General features: G+C 41.6%; 1 protein-coding gene and 1 pseudogene across 3 annotated transcripts in view; both read right to left on the reverse strand.

Moving 5' to 3' along the window:
• The window catches only part of LOC110054725 (uncharacterized), a 534,050-nt pseudogene that overhangs the window by 370,825 nt on the left and 144,401 nt on the right, over positions 1-18,824 (reverse strand).
• Positions 1-18,824, reverse strand: part of LOC110051443 (E3 ubiquitin-protein ligase HERC2-like) — a 50,470-nt gene that overhangs the window by 18,494 nt on the left and 13,152 nt on the right. For 2 of the 3 annotated variants that reach the window (XM_089274352.1, XM_089274350.1), the window contains exons 8-33: positions 17,842-17,955; positions 16,995-17,166; positions 15,925-16,198; positions 15,236-15,439; positions 14,735-14,960; positions 13,134-13,538; positions 12,130-12,632; positions 11,820-11,856; positions 11,605-11,696; positions 10,766-10,986; positions 10,293-10,549; positions 9,704-9,918; positions 8,988-9,299; positions 8,506-8,679; positions 7,623-7,759; positions 6,415-6,919; positions 6,118-6,304; positions 5,724-5,909; positions 5,028-5,233; positions 4,133-4,286; positions 3,383-3,603; positions 2,680-2,901; positions 2,131-2,341; positions 1,481-1,701; positions 867-1,211; positions 425-715 (exon numbers count right to left, since the gene is read on the reverse strand). In XM_089274352.1, the coding sequence (XP_089130478.1) occupies positions 425-715; positions 867-1,211; positions 1,481-1,701; positions 2,131-2,341; positions 2,680-2,901; positions 3,383-3,603; positions 4,133-4,286; positions 5,028-5,233; positions 5,724-5,909; positions 6,118-6,304; positions 6,415-6,919; positions 7,623-7,759; positions 8,506-8,679; positions 8,988-9,299; positions 9,704-9,918; positions 10,293-10,549; positions 10,766-10,986; positions 11,605-11,696; positions 11,820-11,856; positions 12,130-12,632; positions 13,134-13,538; positions 14,735-14,960; positions 15,236-15,439; positions 15,925-16,198; positions 16,995-17,166; positions 17,842-17,955 (6,092 nt within the window). Of the gene's footprint in view, positions 1-424; positions 716-866; positions 1,212-1,480; positions 1,702-2,130; positions 2,342-2,679; positions 2,902-3,382; positions 3,604-4,132; positions 4,287-5,027; positions 5,234-5,723; positions 5,910-6,117; positions 6,305-6,414; positions 6,920-7,622; positions 7,760-8,505; positions 8,680-8,987; positions 9,300-9,703; positions 9,919-10,292; positions 10,550-10,765; positions 10,987-11,604; positions 11,700-11,819; positions 11,857-12,129; positions 12,633-13,133; positions 13,539-14,734; positions 14,961-15,235; positions 15,440-15,924; positions 16,199-16,994; positions 17,167-17,841; positions 17,956-18,824 lie in introns of all 3 variants that reach the window. The other variant, XM_089274351.1, reaches the window with a different exon arrangement.

The raw sequence follows: 18,824 nt of genomic DNA on the forward strand, positions 1-18,824 counted from the left end.
ACATTCAAAGTTGTAGTTACGTGCGTGCGTGCGTGCGCTTTTGTGTTTTTGGCGCCTGATTGCCGGTAGGAGGCGCGGTGGTCTTAGAATGTTTACATCTCCTTTGTAGGTATTTTAATGCAAATTTTCCCTTTCTTTCATAAGTTGGCTATTCTTCCTTTCTCGGAAGTTGTAATTTTTATGATTAATTGGCAATAAGACTTCGTGTCGTCCAATTCCGTCTGTAATTATACTCGTGATAAACAAATCGGACTCCCGCTGCGCGGTCGTCCGATTTTGTTATCACTCGTATGATAACCGACCGAATTGGACTGCACCTCAGTCCTATTACCATGACTTATACAGGCAGCTTACAAAGACCACGTGCTACAATTATGATTACAGCCTGACGAAACCTCATAATAGATTTAGATGATGTTCTCACCTTGATGACCCTGCCTATGTCTCCTTCATGAACCTCCTCATACGTCCTGCAGCACCGCACCATCATGCCGACCTGAACGTTATCTCGCACGTACCTCGCATAATCATCGGTACTTGAAAAGTCACTACGCCTCTTGAAGTCGGTGGGTACAGCTATAACTTCTCCCTCACTGGAGCTACTCTCTGAATCGCTACTGGACACCGCATCGCTGTCATCATCATCTACGTCCGAGGAGTCGTCACTAGATGTTAACTCTGTCGGCACGACCTGGCGTTCTTCACCCTCGGGAACCTAATAAGGACAACATTCTGTTCAACTGCAAACTACGTGCATCCACAAACGTACTTATTCCCCGACTGTAAAATACTATGCGCTTAATGACTCAGCGGGAGATCGGTGTCGTTATTGGCATTGTTTGAGCACACAGAGAATATACCCTTACCTCAATGTCAGGATGATCGATAAGCCACGCCACGACTAACTCAGCCCGAGGTTCCTCCTCCTCGGCCAGCTCTTTCAACGCATACTCTGCCCGGCTTCGTGAGAATCCCATCTCCACAAGCTGTTGAATTAATGGCGGGGTTGGCAGTGGGGGTGGGGTGGGTCTTCGCGTACGTGCCTTGTTTTTCTGTAGGTGTTTAGATTTTGAAGGCTTCTTGGAGGTGGACTGGGGACGAAGCTTCTCTTGCTCGGGCCCATGATCATTTTCTGGTACGGCCAGTGTAGGAGGCTCGGCTGGACGGCTGGCTTCGTTGGCAAGGAACTGGCAAGCGGCGAGAGCAGCGGCCTGGTTACACAGGAATAGAGCGCAAAATTTAACATAGTTACGTACATGTAAGACCACCGTAGGAGCTCATTCAAAGCTCCTCATGGTTTACGCTATACGTATGCGAAACTTGAGTACCTTCCATGCATGTAGAAACTTGAGTATACAGAAACCTGAGTATCTTCCTTGCGTATGCGAAACTTGAGTATCTTCCGTGCATATATAGCGTGATTTCATGTTTCTCCTTTGACCGGTTTCTATGATTATACATTCAATGCCGATATACGTACCTCTAACTCTTCTCTGTCAAAAAGCGCCTTGATAGGCGAGGGTTTAATAGCTGAACACATGAGGTGTTGTAAAGAGAAAGTACTGCTGCCATCCGAGCTGCTTGCTTGATGACTCAGGATCTGTCTCAGGTTATCTTGTCTGCTGCACAGTACACGGGCAGCTTTCAAGAGTCCAAGAGTGATCTGCTGTTGTCTCAACTGTGATGTGTCCACAATTTCACCTGCATGAAAATCAACATTAATTTTTTATCTCCTTAAGAGTGATTAGGTGAAAATTTTATAACAAAACAATCCACTTGGCAAAAGTGACAATACAACTAGCCAAAACGCAGAGGTCAGGGGTTAGCATGTTTATATGAAATCCAAGCAAAACAGTTGCGAGGCTGGTTGTTAAGGACCGCAGAGCTAAACTATTAGCGAAGATTTTATTGAAGTTTCAGAGTTTTGACTTACCATTGATCATAAAAAAAAAAAAAAAAAATCAAAATAAAACGCAACCGAAATCGTAAGAATATTGCTTGTAGCGAGGGACGAGAGAAAACAATAACAACAATAACAACAACAGTAACAGGGTACTAAAATAAAACAAACAGCAACACAAATAACAAGAAATATTTGACAAAGTTAACTGAGTAATACTATGCACAAACCTCCTTGTTTAGGGGAGAGGAGTGGTCTAACCGGAGGACACCTTGAAGTCCCCACCCCCTCCTCCCCTGGCACTGCTGGTAGCTGGAAGTTCTCCTGATCCACTTCAACAGTCTTCTTTCCAGTTCCCGCGAGTCTAACGAGTGAGGCCCAGATCCCTAGAGCTGCATCCGACATGGGAAGGTTGTCCACAGAAAATGGGACGACAGGTACCTAAAATATGAAAATCACTTGGTTGATAAGCAACCTGATGTTCATAAAGGTCAATTGCCCGCTGTAGCAAATTTGGAAAAGGTTACGTATTGAGAGTAAGCCCGAGGTTCTTCTCTTGCGATGTAGAGAATTACCTTTCGATCGATCGAAAGAATTTTTAAGTGTCAACAAAAGAAAACAAGAATGAAATAGGTCATTTGCTATTGCCCTTTTCCTCTGTTTCAGAAAGATTCCTGGTACATAACCTTTCCTATGGAAATGTGTGTTCCACTGGCAAGCTCGTTACCTTGCATATCAAACTCATTTCCAACCTAAATTCGAAGAAAACTGTTCTTTACCGGTTTAACTTGTGATATAGAGCATATTTTCGCCTTCTGCTGTCCCTCGCACTGTACAGTAACTTTTCCATTCGGAGCGATTCTACACACTGTACCCAGTCCCCACTCCTTGTGCTGCACCAGTCCCCCAAGTCTGGGCCTGCTGTCCACGCCACCGATAACCGCTAATACGGCCATCACTGGGCCCTGGTCCACAGGCTCCTGAGATGATTCATCTGCTTCCTGGAGGAGAGAAATAAACATAGAACAATAAACTTAAAAAAACAAAAAAACAAACAAAAACAAAAACAAAAAAAAACAAAAACAAAAACAAAAAAACAAAAAAAGAAAAAAAAGAAAGAAAAAGAAAAAAAGAAACTACGAAAAGTATCTTTTTAATAAGCTTTCAGATATCCTCAATTAGGATTTAAATTTTGCGGTGTTTCCCTATGAATGAAAGGCATTTTGCGAAACAGCCTATAAGTTGTATGTCTTCAAGTTGACTAGCGTGTTGACAACCACCAAAACAACGTTAAACCAAGCACTATAACAAGCGCGAAAAAAATACATTGGTTCTGAACACGCGAAGTACTCTTGACCTCAAACCGAATTATTCCAAAGCATTTTTAAACAGAAACTGAGAGTATAACCTGCCCTTTCAACTTCAACATCGCACAAAGGACTTTTAAGTACTAATACACATTTAGTTCTAGAGAAAACAAACCTGTGTGACTTGTTCTTCTTGAAGTGGCTTGACGGTCGTTACCATAGTAACAATACTCTTCAGTTGAGCACTAATGAACTCGTTAACAAGTGGGTTCCAGGCCTCCAAGGTATGAAGCTTCCGTAGAAGGGCTAGTAATTCCTCTGCTACAGTGCTGCTGTATGTAGCTGATACTGAGGCTGGGATTCTCGGCTTCCGCTTACTCTTCCGGCTTTTCTCTCCTGAAAGTAGAAGAAAATCAAGGTTTCCAAACGAAAACTTCAAATCATGGACTAAAACATTTTTCGGTCTGTGCTACAAATTTAATTAATAATAAGATTATGAGCTCGAGGTTTCTATCTTATGATAGTTGAGGAGGCCGCAGCCCGAGTCAGCTATCACGCATAGAAATCGAGAGCAAACATCTAACTGTTTTACAGTAGTACATTAATCTGCTAGTTGTTCAAAACTTAAAGAATGAAACAGGTTCACAACACTTACAAAACGCCAAAAAGTGGCCGCCACTATGTTAATAACCCCAAACGTCGAGGCTACTCACTATATACAGCAGAATAGATGGTGAGTATCATAGCCAAGAGGACGGCATATATCCCTGATAGAACGCTAGCAGATTTAATATAAAACAAGATAGCTAGCCTTAAATACTGAACGAAATACAATACAATACAAACAGTCTCTGAGGTAGCATTTGTCTGGTAAGGTACAACACAGCACAATATGCGATCAAGCATAAATAATTTTTTGACATACCTGACGGAGGTTGAATGGGAAGGCTTCCATGACAGGTCATCAAGACTCTACCGAGTAAAGCGAACAGACTAGCCACTACTTCTGACATCCTGCAAGATTCCTTGGTCACATCCCATGATGGTAAAACAGCTCTCAACAAGCGTAACGCCAAGATCTTTGAAAACAAAAGAATAAGGACGAGATAATGCGTGCGGCTGCTCGGTCATACAAATTAAACCCAAGCAAACTTAGGAAAACAACACGTGCATCAGGTTAACCCGGCCACAACTTAAAGTGTCGACCAGTTCGCGTAGCTGATCTGACAAAATTCAAATAATTGATGACGAATCATGCCGCAAAGGTTGAAACTCATTTAGATCATTTTGTTTTTGGGACGCGCTCATCCTTAGATTTAAACGGCGGTATAATGAAAGAAATTTTCGGGAAACATCGGATATAACGAAGCACATTTTCGGAAAACATCCGATATGATAAAGCACATTTTCGGAAAACATCAGACACGAGCCAAGCTGTTGGAGAAAATCGGATACAAAGAGTCAGATTGTCAGAGGTCAGAACATCAGGTGTAAGTTAGTGACGAATTCGATTTTCGAAGAATATCAGATATGACGAACAAAATTGTCCAAAAAAAACCATCAATTGTCAAAGAACTTTCGGAGAACTTCGGATATTAGGAACCAAATTTTCGGAAAACATTGGATATAGGAAAAACAATTTTCGGAGAACATTGGGCGTAACGAGGCAGAGTTTCAGAGACAATCACACGAAAGGAACAATATTCTCGGAAAATGTCGGATAAATGGAACCAAATTCTCGGAGAAAACTGGATATAGCGAAGCAAATTTTCGGAATCTAATGAGCTCATTATCGCTTACTTTTGCGAGTAATACGTTACCTGTCGAGGAAGGTGCACAGCAGACACAATGGGTGGTAGTGAGTCGTCATCGGGAAGTGATCCCCGCACCACCCTAAGGAGCAGACAAACCCACTGGGAGGTACTGAGGGAACAACACATGACTGGAGAGACGGCGATACCCCGGATGAACCCAAGCTTGGCCCAGTCCCTGTGCTGCTGGGCCATCACGATGGCGCCGATATGACCTTTCGAAAGGGAGGAAAGAAAACTAAATCATAATCGAAAACTACTTGGTTTCTTAGCTGTTGACTGGAAAAGATTCAGATCCCATGTGTATTCTAACTTTAACTAAAATGTCAAGCTTCATTAAGCTTACTCAGTTCGCTAAGGCCCAGAAATAGACAAACCCGCGTTATAGGAAACGTAAACCGCATCAAAGTTGTCTCTAACTATTGGAGACTGTGTGTGTAACTGTATCATTTTTTCGTTAATGAGAAGAACGTTTCAAATTGCGAACAAAACAGAAACTGAAATTGCTTTTCATTTACAAAAGTTATCCTCATTTTTTAAGCGGAACATTCAGCCGTTCTGTTTTACACTTTAACTTCTCTAATTTCTATAGCTCTGGTCGAATTTCAGACGTCTCATTTACGGTCCCCTCCACCAGGCGTTCATTTTGGAAGAGGCTACTTTTACGAAAGATGTTACCCGCGGCAGGTTTTGATGGATACATACCACTTGTGCCTGCGTCCAAAAGATTATGCAAGAGACTGCTGACCGTTCTGACACTCTCGATTTGCACGCTGTTGGCATGGAGACCACAGCCGATTGCTAGAGCTTGTAATAAACACACGCACGAGTGGCGAATCAGAGCTGTCGGATGAATGGACTGGATCTCCGTTTTCTCTTTCTTGGAATCATCTGGGAAGGGATAATATAGATGTAATCATTCAGGTAACACGGGAAATTTCCAGAAAGCCGATCGGACAGAAATGAATACACATAATGCTTAATTCTCTTCACGTATTTGTAGCAATAGATCAGGGGAAATGGAGCCTTTTTCCGTTTTAAGTGCGTAGAAAGATAAAGAACATGTTAAGAACAATATACTTTGCAATAGCTCCTCTACCTTTCATATCTTCTTCCTCTTCTTCACTGCTTTCTGGTACAGGAGGAGGGCCTGCTAACTTCAGGTCATACTTCCCTTCCTTGCCCATACGATAGGAGTTGGTGCTGCCTGTATCCCACTGAATACGCACCCAGCCATCTTCTCCGAGCTCCGCTATAACACGGCCCTCACTGGGTGGCGGCCCGTCCTGAGGGCAACAAGGATGATATTTTTACTGCTATTTTTTCTTAGCTTAGATAACAATACTGAACATAAATCAGTAGGTACATGTAGGTAAGACATTGTTAGGTATGGTACCTGGTCGCCCCATTTCCAGTCAGGACCTCGCACCACTCGGGTTCCAATCTTCATTCTCTTGGCCACGTCCGGCCCCGTCATGGGTGCAGATGGCACTTTCTTGGCAGCCTTAGGCTCATCAATGATCGCAGCTAAAGAAGAGTCCTCTTCCTCAGTGGCTTCACACGGTCCTGCTAAGCGCATGATTGTCTGGGTCAGACCGATGGCGCCCGAGTTCAATATCAGGCTCATGTCACTAGCGTTATGCTCTGCTGTCAAGATACCCAGTGTTGCCAAGAGAAAACGTGCCACAGGCAGGGCACCCAGGGATAAGCCCCCGTGGAAATCGTCTGGGGTGGTATTAGGTCTTGTTTCAGCCTTCTTGAAGGTATCATCAGCATAGATGATAGCTTCACGCAGCGTGTTGATGGCCCAGCTGTTTACTCTTCGGAAAGCTGTTTCTAAGATCACGCGATCATACGGTGGAATGAGACCAACATCGGCTGAGCAGTGTGGAACGGCATTGCTACAGAACGGGAATGTTACGATTAGTCTTACAAACAAATTACCATTTCTAACAAGTCCTTCTGAACGCAACCATGAGGTGTCAATTTTTATTGTCCCAGCGCTAGCAGAGAAAGCTAAAGCACCTTTTTAAGGACGGGGCGACCGTCCGTTAGTGGTACTCAACGATCGTCTCGCGTATCTACGCTGGCTTTGTTCTAGACCCTTAAATCTGATATCTACGTTTACACCCAATTGGTCATTTAGGCCCCCTGTATGATTCCCAGAACCTAACATTGTATACACGCCCATTGCATGCAAATCTCGCTATTCTCACAAGTCTACTCTACTCGACGGCAAAAGCAAGTTTCCCCACCCACCTCCCCTTCAGCGACGCCAGCAAATTCCTTCTCCAGCTCACTGTATGCCTTTTACAAAGTTTTTTACTTATCCTTCTTTAGGGATAGAGTGCCTATTTTGCCGGCGAATGTGAATTCATTACGATCACATCCCGAAGAAGCCTCGTAACTTGGTTCAATGAGTAAGGAAGATCTCAATCAAGAGGTCGTGGATTTGAATCTAAACCGAGGAATTCTACGAGGGGTTATAACTTTTCCCAAGAACACAACATCACTTTGTCGTCTGCAAAAGCGTGCTCAGTTTATCGAGAACTATCACTGGTACAGAAAACATCGGGTTTGATCTGTAATTATTTTGATACTTACTGAGCTTGTGAGTGAGTTGATAATAGACCTTGCCAACCACACAGGATCGAGTAGCGAACAGATGGGATGAGGTATTCCTTGGACACAAGAGACAACAACGTTTCTGCGCCTTCCAATCTGCGCTGACCTCTCTCCATCTGCAGTTAAAAAAAAAGTCCCTACATCACGTTTACATTTTTATGGACCCTCAATTGAATCTGGGCTCCAAATTTAGTCTCGGGAGAAGCTGAGCCTTAAGCGGTAGAAAAGACGTACATTGTAGATGTATAATGCAGTTATCAGTTGTGGTTTCTTGGAAATCACTTTAGAATGCTCTAAAAGAAGTGGTCGTCACCGACTTCAACTTCACAAACTCATCAATTATAATTCACCAAGTTTAAAGAGCTCACTGACGGGTATTTTGAGTTATTTTGGCCACGTACAAAATAACCTTTAAATTGAAGGAAACCTGGAAATAGTAGTTAACTAAGACAGAAAACCACTAAAGAGATAATATTAAACCATAAAGGAACAAGGGGGTTAAGGAGATTGACACGGATTACTGACAAACGAAAAGATGGAGAAATTTAGGCTAAGCTTTCCAAGATGCGCAAACCGTGACGTACTACTTTAAACAAAAGAAATAATGACCGTGACGGTGTTTGGATAACTGATCTTAATTAGCATAGCTTTGGAAGATTTCATTTTTCCGTTTTCTCCTTAGTTTTAGCTTCGATTGCAAAAATAGATCAAACACTCGAGACAGTGTTTGACCACATTCCCAAACACCACAAGGTGCCTCAAAAATACTCGGCTACGCCTCGTATTTTCAACACTCCTCAGTTCCTGGTGTTTGAAAATGTGGTCAAACACAGTCTTTCGTGTTTGATGTAATATATCAAACCTGCCGGTGAAGACACTTTCGTAGTTTCTCGACATCAACCGGCTCGTCGTGTAGAATAAACTCCTTGATGTGGTTCATTAACAGTGTCTCTGCAGATGAACCAATCATTCGCTCACGAAGCCACTTGACTTTACGTGCATTGGTCAGCGACATATTCAAAGCTATGTGATCAACCTGTGAAGTAATGAGAACGCGTCAGCTTACATCTTTTTTCCAACACCAATTGCTTTGAGTGCTTCCTTGAGGATCATATCAATTTTCAAATTGTAATTTCTGTGAGCTAAGCAGACCAAGTTGGCTTTGTGAAATGTTCATAAACATGGTTAAATCACAGCCGATGAAACAGCAGAGACCAAGTTAATACAAGAAGCATAAGAAATACTCTGGCGTACTCAGGATCATGTATGCTCACAAAAGGTGTTTGGAAACTACGTTTCGATGTATAAAGGCCATTTGCTTGTTTTACAGCAAAACACCGCTACCTTTTGTTTGGTCTTTTGCTCCACATTCTCTTTCTCCTTCAAAGCTTTTTCTTCTGAGACATCAGTATCACAATGAACAGCATCATCTTCTTCTCTCACTGCAGGCTTTTCTTTCCCTTCCGTCTTCTTTTTCTCTCTGATCATTCCCTGCACAATCCTGGCCCATCGAGGACGCGTGTTCCGTATCCTCAGACGCGACAGTGTGCATTCCTCACTGGACATCGCTGGGTGAAGGTCTGTGAACAGGAACTGACATCTTTCCAGAGCTGGGGAGCAGACTTCCTCATACGAGCGAGAAGATTCTTGTCGTGCCTTTAAAGAAACAATGATTACTAATTATAAGATGGCTTTTTGTTTCATTCAGGCTTCTCCTGACCCTCGATAAGCATTTAAACCAATTGTAGCCCTTTAACGCTCAATAAATTTTAAAGAGTGGACGAAACTCAACTGTTAGCTGTAATGCACAGTTTGGGTTTAAATTAGTTCACATTTGTATCAAAGCTTGCAAGAAATTGTGCAAGAAGCACAACATGGCTTAGAATCACACATGATCGCAGCCTTGCATAGAGTGGCCGAATAGTGGCAGGGTAGAGGGCTTGAAGATTACAAGACCAGCAGCTTAATCGACCAGGAGCTTAATCGAGTTTCTAGCAACGAACCTCAAGGGAGGGGTATACTGTTTATAAGCACTGTGGAATATACATATAGAAGCTTACCCTCACGAGTGCACACTTGGTCTGGTACACAACTTTAAGGACTTCACTGACAGGTTTGGGTACTGTCACAGGAGGACCGTGTGTTATAGAGCTGTGAGAAGAAGCTGTTGTTGTTGTTGTTGTTGTTGTTGTTGTTGTTACATCCTGTGTTGATGCTGAACGAGGAGAGGCTGGCGAACGAACTTCACCTTCTAGAATGCTCAAAGCAGCATTTCCTGTCAAAACCAAATCACAGTGATTTTAGAAAAGAGATACGGAACCAAAAGGATAATATTCAGTACGTTAGCACTGCTCAAAGGGTTTTTTAGTTCAGATAGCTCAGAGCATTAGTGTACCGGTATCGCACTGATCTTGTGTTTACATCACATTGAATTCGAAGGTCTGGGTCCCTCTGTTAATTTCCTTCTTGTTTTTGTTTCTGTTTGTTTGTTTGTTTGGTCCGTTTTTACAGAGCTTTCTGATAATGAGGTGAAGACTTCTCACTTCAAGACGTCTCCGTAGAAATAAAGCCGCGTTTTCAAATTTCTTCGGCGTAGTGTGGACACTGCTTGAGCCATCGACTGTGGTAATAGTCGCATCATAAACTTACCAAGCTCTTGATGTTTCAATAAGCACGCCATGAGCATTCTTCCCACCTTCTCTACAGGATGATCAGCAGGGAACTCTATCGGCAGAACAAACCGCTTTTGTTTGCAGAACCGTTCAACAGCAGCGAGGAACTTCAAAGTTGTCTCGTCCTCCAGCTTGCTTTCAGTAAGGGCCTGCAGGAATGGTTTAGCAGGATCACCGTGTGAAATCTGACGTGTAAAGGGTTCACTCTTGTCTTCGGAAGATTCTTTTTCTTTCCTGAAAAAACAATGAAAACATTTAATAACAGAACACTAGTTAAAGAACATTAAGGTAGTGATAAAATTACAAATAGAGGACATCAAAACATTTAAATTGTAACACAAGCATTACAAATGGCGAGTTTTTAATTATTTTCCACCCTTTCAAATAATATGTGCGACAAGTCTGTGCCAAAATGTGAAGAAACATTTCTCACCGTCTGGTAGAACTTACCTTCCAACATTGCCACCTACTGGTGCGGCGGAAGTTTCCATTCCACCTGAGAAGAAATCTGAGGCTAGCCATCTCTCGTTCTCTTCTTCTTCAGCAGTAACAGGCGTGCTGTGAGCCAAGTGACAGGCGTACAGTCCCAGTAAGAGACCCAGGGTACGCTCGCAGTCAATTAATGGGGATGACACTGACAAGGCACTGTCCAGGGCGAGTTCTTGATCAGGCTGAAAAAGATCATAACATGCATGTAAGCCTGTGGTACAAGTACAATGAACTTTGGACGCGCTGGGACTGAGTAATGTCGGTTTCGTGATCACTTCTCTAGAGCAGTTTTCAATTGTGTGTTGTAAAACCAAAACAAAATAAACCATTCTGGCCTGAATCAGAAAGGACAGAGGCGATCCAGTGAACCAATCAAAACTCCAGGTACATAAATACCTGTTGTGGACGCGAAACACGGAAAAACGTCTGTGCACGAGCCAATCACGATTGGCTTTTGTTTCACTTTTAATTCGCAAAGCCCGCTATAACACTCAGTAAACTGAAGCGTGTCGCTTAACGCAGCAATAAAAAAACACTAAAGCAAATTCTAATTACTTTCGTTCAACCATCAAGTGAAAACCGCGCTAAAACAAAAATCTTTAAGATTCTCTCGGGAAACTGAATGCCATCACGGTGTGTGTGACGAACGTGTAAACAAAGTATGATGATACATAAAAGCGACACAAGCAGATTATTCTCCTTAGCTATATTACAATCATTTAGGAAGACACAGATGGATAACAAATAAAACAGAAAAAACGTAAAACTGATCCGTTTAAATGTGCCTTTATTTGACTCACCTCCACGAAAATACCGACAAAGAATGCTTGCATCATTTCCCTTGCTTCTACCGAATGTTTGGTTTCCTCAAATATTTGAGTTGCATCAGAAGCTACTTGAAGAAAATGGATAATTAAAAAGAACGAATTAAAACTATTATTCTAGTTAATAACATTTACATTTACTAGAGTTGACAATTGGATGTACATGCAGATTAACTGTTAGGAATGCTCACCTGCATATGATTGCAGCAGTTCCTTTCCACAAGGAGCCTGAAATAAAACATCATGCTAAGTCAACAATCTGTCACAGCAGACAGTCACTGCCACTAGTAACAAATAAGGATTACAGCAATGGTAACATAATGAGTGGAACAGAACCACTTCATTGATGTATGCTGACAAACATTGTGGCGATACTCTCTGTATATGTATAGTACCGGTCAAAGGGATTGCTGCACTTACACCGCGCGCGTAAAACGCGTGTTGTACTGCGTTGTCAAAAGACGCATGCATAACTAAGCAGTCTAGTGCAGTTTTACTTACTTGATCCTTGAAATCTTGAAGATCGTACACTTTACCATGAATAACAACCCACAGTCCACCATCCTTATTGTGATTTTCCAGATCTTCAGGCCTAATGAACGTGATGTCACCATCAGCTCTCCTGCGAGCCGGCGTTGGACTGCCTATACCACCAGGCCAGGCCAGATCCTCCTCATCTTCTTTCTGCACCCCAGGAGCAAGCCTGTTAAACTTGTCTAACAGGTCAAGCAGGCCACTGATAAGAGGAACTGTCCTTGACGAGTCCATAATACTTGGCATGCAGGTCTGGAGCAGGACCATGGCAGTCAGGAATTCAGGCAATAACACTCCTGTTAGTTCTCGCTGGATTATTTGGGAAGACACGACAAAATGGCGAGGACCATTTGACGCTAATGATGAGGCTACTGGGAGGATCTCCCCAGCATGGGTACAAAGCAAAGTGGCATACTTATGCAGCAGTAGTGCAGCACCTTGTTGCTTGCAACTCAGGGCTTTTTCTTCACCTTTGAAAGTAATAATACATGCAGCATTACAAAGAGTGTAGTATAGAGCCTTTTCACTCCCGTGGCCAGCAGCCACCAGCAGCCATGTAAATTTATGGAAACAAAAGAAAACGTTTATATCAAACCTGATTTTCACTGTGACATAAGCACAAGTGCAAGCATAAGCATAATGGTAGTGAAGACGCTCAAAGCAAGCACCAACACAAGTAGAAGAAAAGTTTTTTGTTGTTCTTATGTTTGTGCTTGCACTTATGCTGAGTGAGAACGCGCTGCTGTGAGCATAAGCATAAGCAAGTACGTCATCTTGTTTTACTGTATTGAAGAGGTATGGAATCAAAAATAAGGCAATTATCGATTCTGCGCATGCCTACGCGCTAATGCTTATGTTGTGGGGTCCTCACTAACGTTATGTTTATGCTTGTGCCTCATGTTGTCCATAGTGAAAACCACGCTTTACAAGGGTGCTCGACTTCCACATAGTTTGCTACACCACTAACAAACCTTTAATCAAATACCAAGGTCTTTCATCTTCATGATGTAGGAAAAAGCTGCCGATAACAAGCCTCTGTAACTTGAGCAGTAACTCGACTGTCATGGGGCGTGGTGGAGGGGTATAGGGCCACTGTAAAGTAGGTGGCTTGAGAAATAATTGTTGAAATTCACTTAACACTTGTGTGGACGATGTCTTCAGCAGCTGTTGGGTAAGGTGAAGGAGGGGCACATCAGCAATGATGTCCTTGCTTTCCGTAGTTTTTTCTTTGTCGTTTTCTCCAGCACCTTCCTTGATTTCATTGTCAATGGCTGTCTCCAGGGCTGATTCCAGACTCCCTTCTGCCATCAAGCTGTTGATTAGTAGGTCTGACATAAACTTCTTACCAGCTGGTGAAGATGCTGGTTTGTCACAAGCTGTTGATTATCATCCAATGAAAAAGACAGTGAGTTGTACCAAATTACTCCTTAAAGTGCCTATGAAGTAAAAAACAATTCCTGCTTGTTTAAAGGGCTCTTCAAAGTAACGAAGAATGGCGTTTTCCTTTTTGGAATATCTTTTTTCGTTTTAGAGATATTCACGTTTTTGTATTATGCAAATGAGGAGAGCGATGGCGTCATAGGTGGTTCCTCTAAAACAGTACAACACTCAATCGAGAATAACTCTAGAATTATTAAAGCAGTGTTCTTCAAACTTGGCAACAGAAATGTATATCACAAAAGAAACAGAATGACACCTACTATGTTGTTGCCATGGCAACACTCTTGGCTCCAGTCTCTTTTTGTGAAAAACCAAACATCCCCATTTGCAATCTTTTAAAGTGGGACAGAGGGTCTTGCTCGGAACACACATGGTTCCCATATTGTCTTAACTCTCCCCATTAAATTGGTGGGAGTGGATGATCCTTGTCTAAGATAAAATCTGAGAATTTTAGTCTTAATTAAAACAGAACCAGCGGCATAACTGTTGTCATGGCAATAGCACGGCAGGTGTCATTATGTTTCTTTTGTGATGTACATTTCTGGTGCCAAGTTTAAAGAACACTGCTTTAATATTTCTAGAGCTATTCTCGACTGAGTGTTGTGCTGTTTCAGTGGAACCACCTATGACGTCATCACTTTCCTCACAAAAACGTTAATATCTCTAAAACGAAAAAAGATATTCCAAAAAGGAAAACGCCATTCTTCTTTACTTTGAAAACCCTTCCAGATAGGCAGCAATTATTTTTTACTTCATAGGCACTTTAATTTTGGCGCAAAATTTTAGCGTTAATTTATAAATATAATTTCACATGTGAGATTACAAAATGGCCATTACTACGTCCGGCGCGAAATTTCTCGATACCAAAACACAAGTCAAAACCCACGATTGTGCGCGTAATATGTCAGCTATGACATTAAAAGATAATCAAATGGTCTTGTACATGTACTCGAGACATTGAGAAATAATTTCTTTATTTCCCTTGTCACTATTTTGATTACCCATACTAATTTGCTAGTGTGGTCAGTGAGACAGTAAATGTTACTTTTTGATTTCATTCCAATCAGAAGAAAAGTCCTTGTACGTCAGGCTATGAAAGGCATTGAAGTGGTGTTGACTTCAAATCACTCACTTTCAATCAGTAGCTCTGTTAAAGCCCTTGCTCGTTCCTCTGGTGTAGGCAGAAGCAAGACCCAGCCATTCCTGAGGGCCCCTTGAGCTGCTGATTGCACAGTCTTCAGGACTCCTTTGTTACTGGCTAATGTGACCACCTGTTGTTTGAGTGACTGAAGAAGCTTACTTCCTACTCCAAGACCTAAATCTTCCGCGTCTACGTTTCCGGTGATGGCAGCATGGAGCTGTCGATGGAAATAAAAGAGATTAGAACATATATTCAGTCAGTCAAACTATGCCTGAAAGTTTGTATTTATGCTCTTTTTCATTTAATAGGATCCATTCTACACAGAGAATGAACACCCGGTACTGAGAATTTTGGCCAATATTTCAACTCCCCACCCCACCCCACCCCACCCCATACCATTAGCGAGAGCATTTATTTAGAGAAAGGGAATAGTTACACATAAACACTAAATGTTTTTCTTTCCGTGACCATAACATAGTTGCCATTGCCAACCTGAAGTCTCAACAGATTCAAAGTTGCCACAGCAATGCATTCCTTCTCCTGTGGGGGAGGGGGCCAGTCTAAAGCTCCTGTCAGATCTTCACTCACACGCCGCAGCAGTGCGTCAAGATGTTCAAATGTCTTCTTAAATACATCCAGACAGAAAGGAAGCCGGAGCCCAACATTCCAGTGACCAGCTGATGACCAGGCAAAGCTCTAGGAAATTACGAAAGATTGATTCACATAGCTATCATATAGTCTTACCATGAAATTATGTTCATGTACATATACTTTACATTGTATGACCGTCCTTTCACCCATTAAGGTGATTCCTCAAAAATAAAAGCTACCGAACAATTTGTTTCTTTATTTTTTTACACCAAAATTATGTAATAAAAAATATAGGTCACCATGCTTGCTTAAGAGAAAACAAACATTTATTTCACTATCGTGCTTAGCTTGAGGGAAATTTGTTACGTTGTGATCGCGCACACGCTCTTGTGCGCACGCTAATGACGCGGAAATGCAATACTGAGGTCAAGCCTGTGATTATTTTATACGTGTCTGTCTCCTTGTATCTATCTGTCTGTCCTATTGGCCAAATTATTTTTTTTGTTCATCTTACCTAAATTTTAGCCACAGCAGATACACTCATTTGGTAAAATGACCACAGATCTACTTGTTAACTACTCATCACCTACCTGGGCAGGTCCACAGGCAACCCCAGTGATTTCTTTGCTACCTATTGTAGATATAAGAGTGGGCTCCGCCCTAGCCGTGCAAGAGGTGTCACCGAGCTGTCCCTGTTCATTCCGACCCCAGCTGTACAACTCTCCATCCTCTGTGACTGCCAGACAGTGAAATGAACCAACAGCAAAGTCAACTATCTTCTTACCGCAGAATGCTTCAATCACCTTTGGATAGCGCACATGATCCTCGCCGACATGACCAAGACGATTACCATCTCCTTTACCCCTAAAATATACAGCAATGTTCATGTAGAGTATTTTTCAGGTTTAGAACAGGAGCAAAATCACTCTATGCTTTCACTCACTAATTGTGGTTGAAAATATCACGTCCCGCAACAACGAAAGTTATGTGCTAAGAACATTTCACTACAAACGTTTGATACATGTATGTTTGTTTGACGTGACTACTCACTAGAGTGAGGAATCGAAACATACAGTATCCCACATTTGATCAAACGTTTTGTTGATACCTATCAGGGCTTGAAAAAACACTTGAATTCCAGCTTGCCCTTCGGACAAGCAGCTCTCAAATTTTGCTTGCCGTGGGCAAGTCTTAGTTTACTTTTCGTATTATTTACTTGGCAGACGACTCGTCTGGACCCTTACCAATCGGGCAAGTGAGAATGAAAAGTTACTTGCCCGGCAGCAAAATTTGCTTGTCCAGAGTGACCCGAGGGCACTTTTTTTGAGCCCTGCAGGCCTATACAAGTACTAGCACAGTGGCAATTGCTCTTGATATACATGCAGACTTTTTGTAAGTAATGCATAATTATAAGTCATATAATCTATACTAAGCACTTCGGTGATTTTCGCAAGAATTCAGGCATGTATCAAGAGAATTATGAAGTGTTCTGAGATATTAATGAGATGCATCTAGCAAGAAATAAGACAAGAGGTGGTAAGTTAAACTTAATTTTGAGCAGTACTGTACTCAAGGAGTTAAGCACAGTAATGAATTAGAGTTTATCACGGTAATATACGTGACAGTAGTTCTAAACAACAAAACATTCAAAGCTCTTTACCAAGTGAAGAGCTGCCCATCTCTTGACAGTGCCACGGAAAACTGTGATCCACAGAAGACACGTACAACACCAAGGCTCTGTAATTTGTCGATAATCCTAGGAGCTCTGCAGCCATCACTGCCTCCATGACCGAGCTTGCCATAATCTCCATCACCCCATGACCAGACAGTGCCTGAAAATGCACAAAAATTAATGCTTAAATGACTGGAGGTTCTCAAACCTGACTAAAGGTTTCTGTAACTTACATGAGGTGACAAGTCCTGGGATCATTTTAAATGTTTTCGGTCCTACATTGTAAATTGCCAGGGCTTTTTTCCAATTTAATTTAATTAATAGACCCCCTATACCCACGTATGATATACCATTTGAAAGCTATTGATCTGTGTGGTCCAAAAATTGTATGAACAAACACTAAGGAAGTGACAGATTTGGCAAATGTTGGTTTGAAAGGAGAGAATGAAGAAGTCCAAAAATGTCAAAGTCGTCATAAATATCAGGGATACCCCTAAACTAAACAATATTATAATGAATATGTAGGTTAATAATAAATGCACTAGAGGCTGCATAATAATTACGCATTTTTTTTCTACAATAAATATTATAATAATTGTAGAAAAAAGTTCCAAAACTTTTGCGAGTAATGAACTATATATCATGTATATGGGAGGGAGGGGGGGGGGGGGGGGAGGGAGACCTTTACAAGATCATTTTCTGCAAAGATTTCAGAGATGAATTTCGAAAAAAGAGATGTCATAAGCTCATAACTGTTCTCCCATGGCAATTACGGTTAAGTGGGAATGATCAACAGTCACAATCAAAGCAGTTCTCACTTGCGCAATGCACCTACCATCATCAGCAACAGCCAAGCTGTGTGCATCTCCACTGCCACAGGCTACATCAATGACATGGTGTCCACGTAAACCACTAACCAACATGGGCACAAGGTGGTCTTCACTACTTCCTGTAAAACACAGGCCAATTTTTTACAGCTGTAGTCATTTAATAAAACATAATGACACAGAGAGTCTCATTGCTTTCCTCCTGCTTTGAAGTGATTTCCATCCCAGCTGATCAAGTATTTCTCCTACACTAGCAGCATGATTGTAATTCTTCACTATAAAACATGCAGCTTGTCACTGTACCATTTCTATTTTCCTGATGTTTATTTCAATGTAAATGTACATGTATGGATCCCATGTTGTTGCAGCTGCATATTCTAATAGGGGTCGAATTAAGCCAAAATAAGCTAATGTCTTGATCTTAGTCCTGAGAATTCACTTGTAGATTTCGTTTGAGGAAAGCAAGAGTACCATTACCTTTGCCAGTAATAATTATTATCAATATTAATTATAATTACTCATTAATATAGTTCAAGATGAATGACCATGAAATGCCAAAAACAGAGCATCAAGTTTGATCAGGTCTCTGAGACCCCCCAGTTTGTTTGTGACCAAGTTGATAGATGCAGGCATAAATTGAACTATAAAAAAGTACTAAAATAAATAAAGAAGATGAGTCAGAAAAATGATAACATTGTTGAAAACCAAGTTTTGGTTGATTACAATCTAAAAGAAGATTGCTACAATACATAAATTAAATGTATTCTGGCTCAATTGTTTATACACAAAATTAGCCTTGATATAATTATAAGCTCTCAAATTGTTTTGATCTAATCACATGACTAAGACTCTGAAATAGACCCAAAATAAGTTGTAACAATCTTTTTGTATTGCTGCAGTACAAACCATGATTTTCAACAATGTTATCAAGCCTAGGACTTGCATGACAACTTCCCGCCGGTTTAAGTGTGTATCACACACATTAACATTT

Source organism: Orbicella faveolata, unplaced genomic scaffold (genome assembly GCF_042242905.1).
Source record: "Orbicella faveolata isolate gen_17 unplaced genomic scaffold, um_ofav_v1 contig_35, whole genome shotgun sequence".
Lineage (NCBI taxonomy): Eukaryota > Metazoa > Cnidaria > Anthozoa > Scleractinia > Merulinidae > Orbicella > Orbicella faveolata.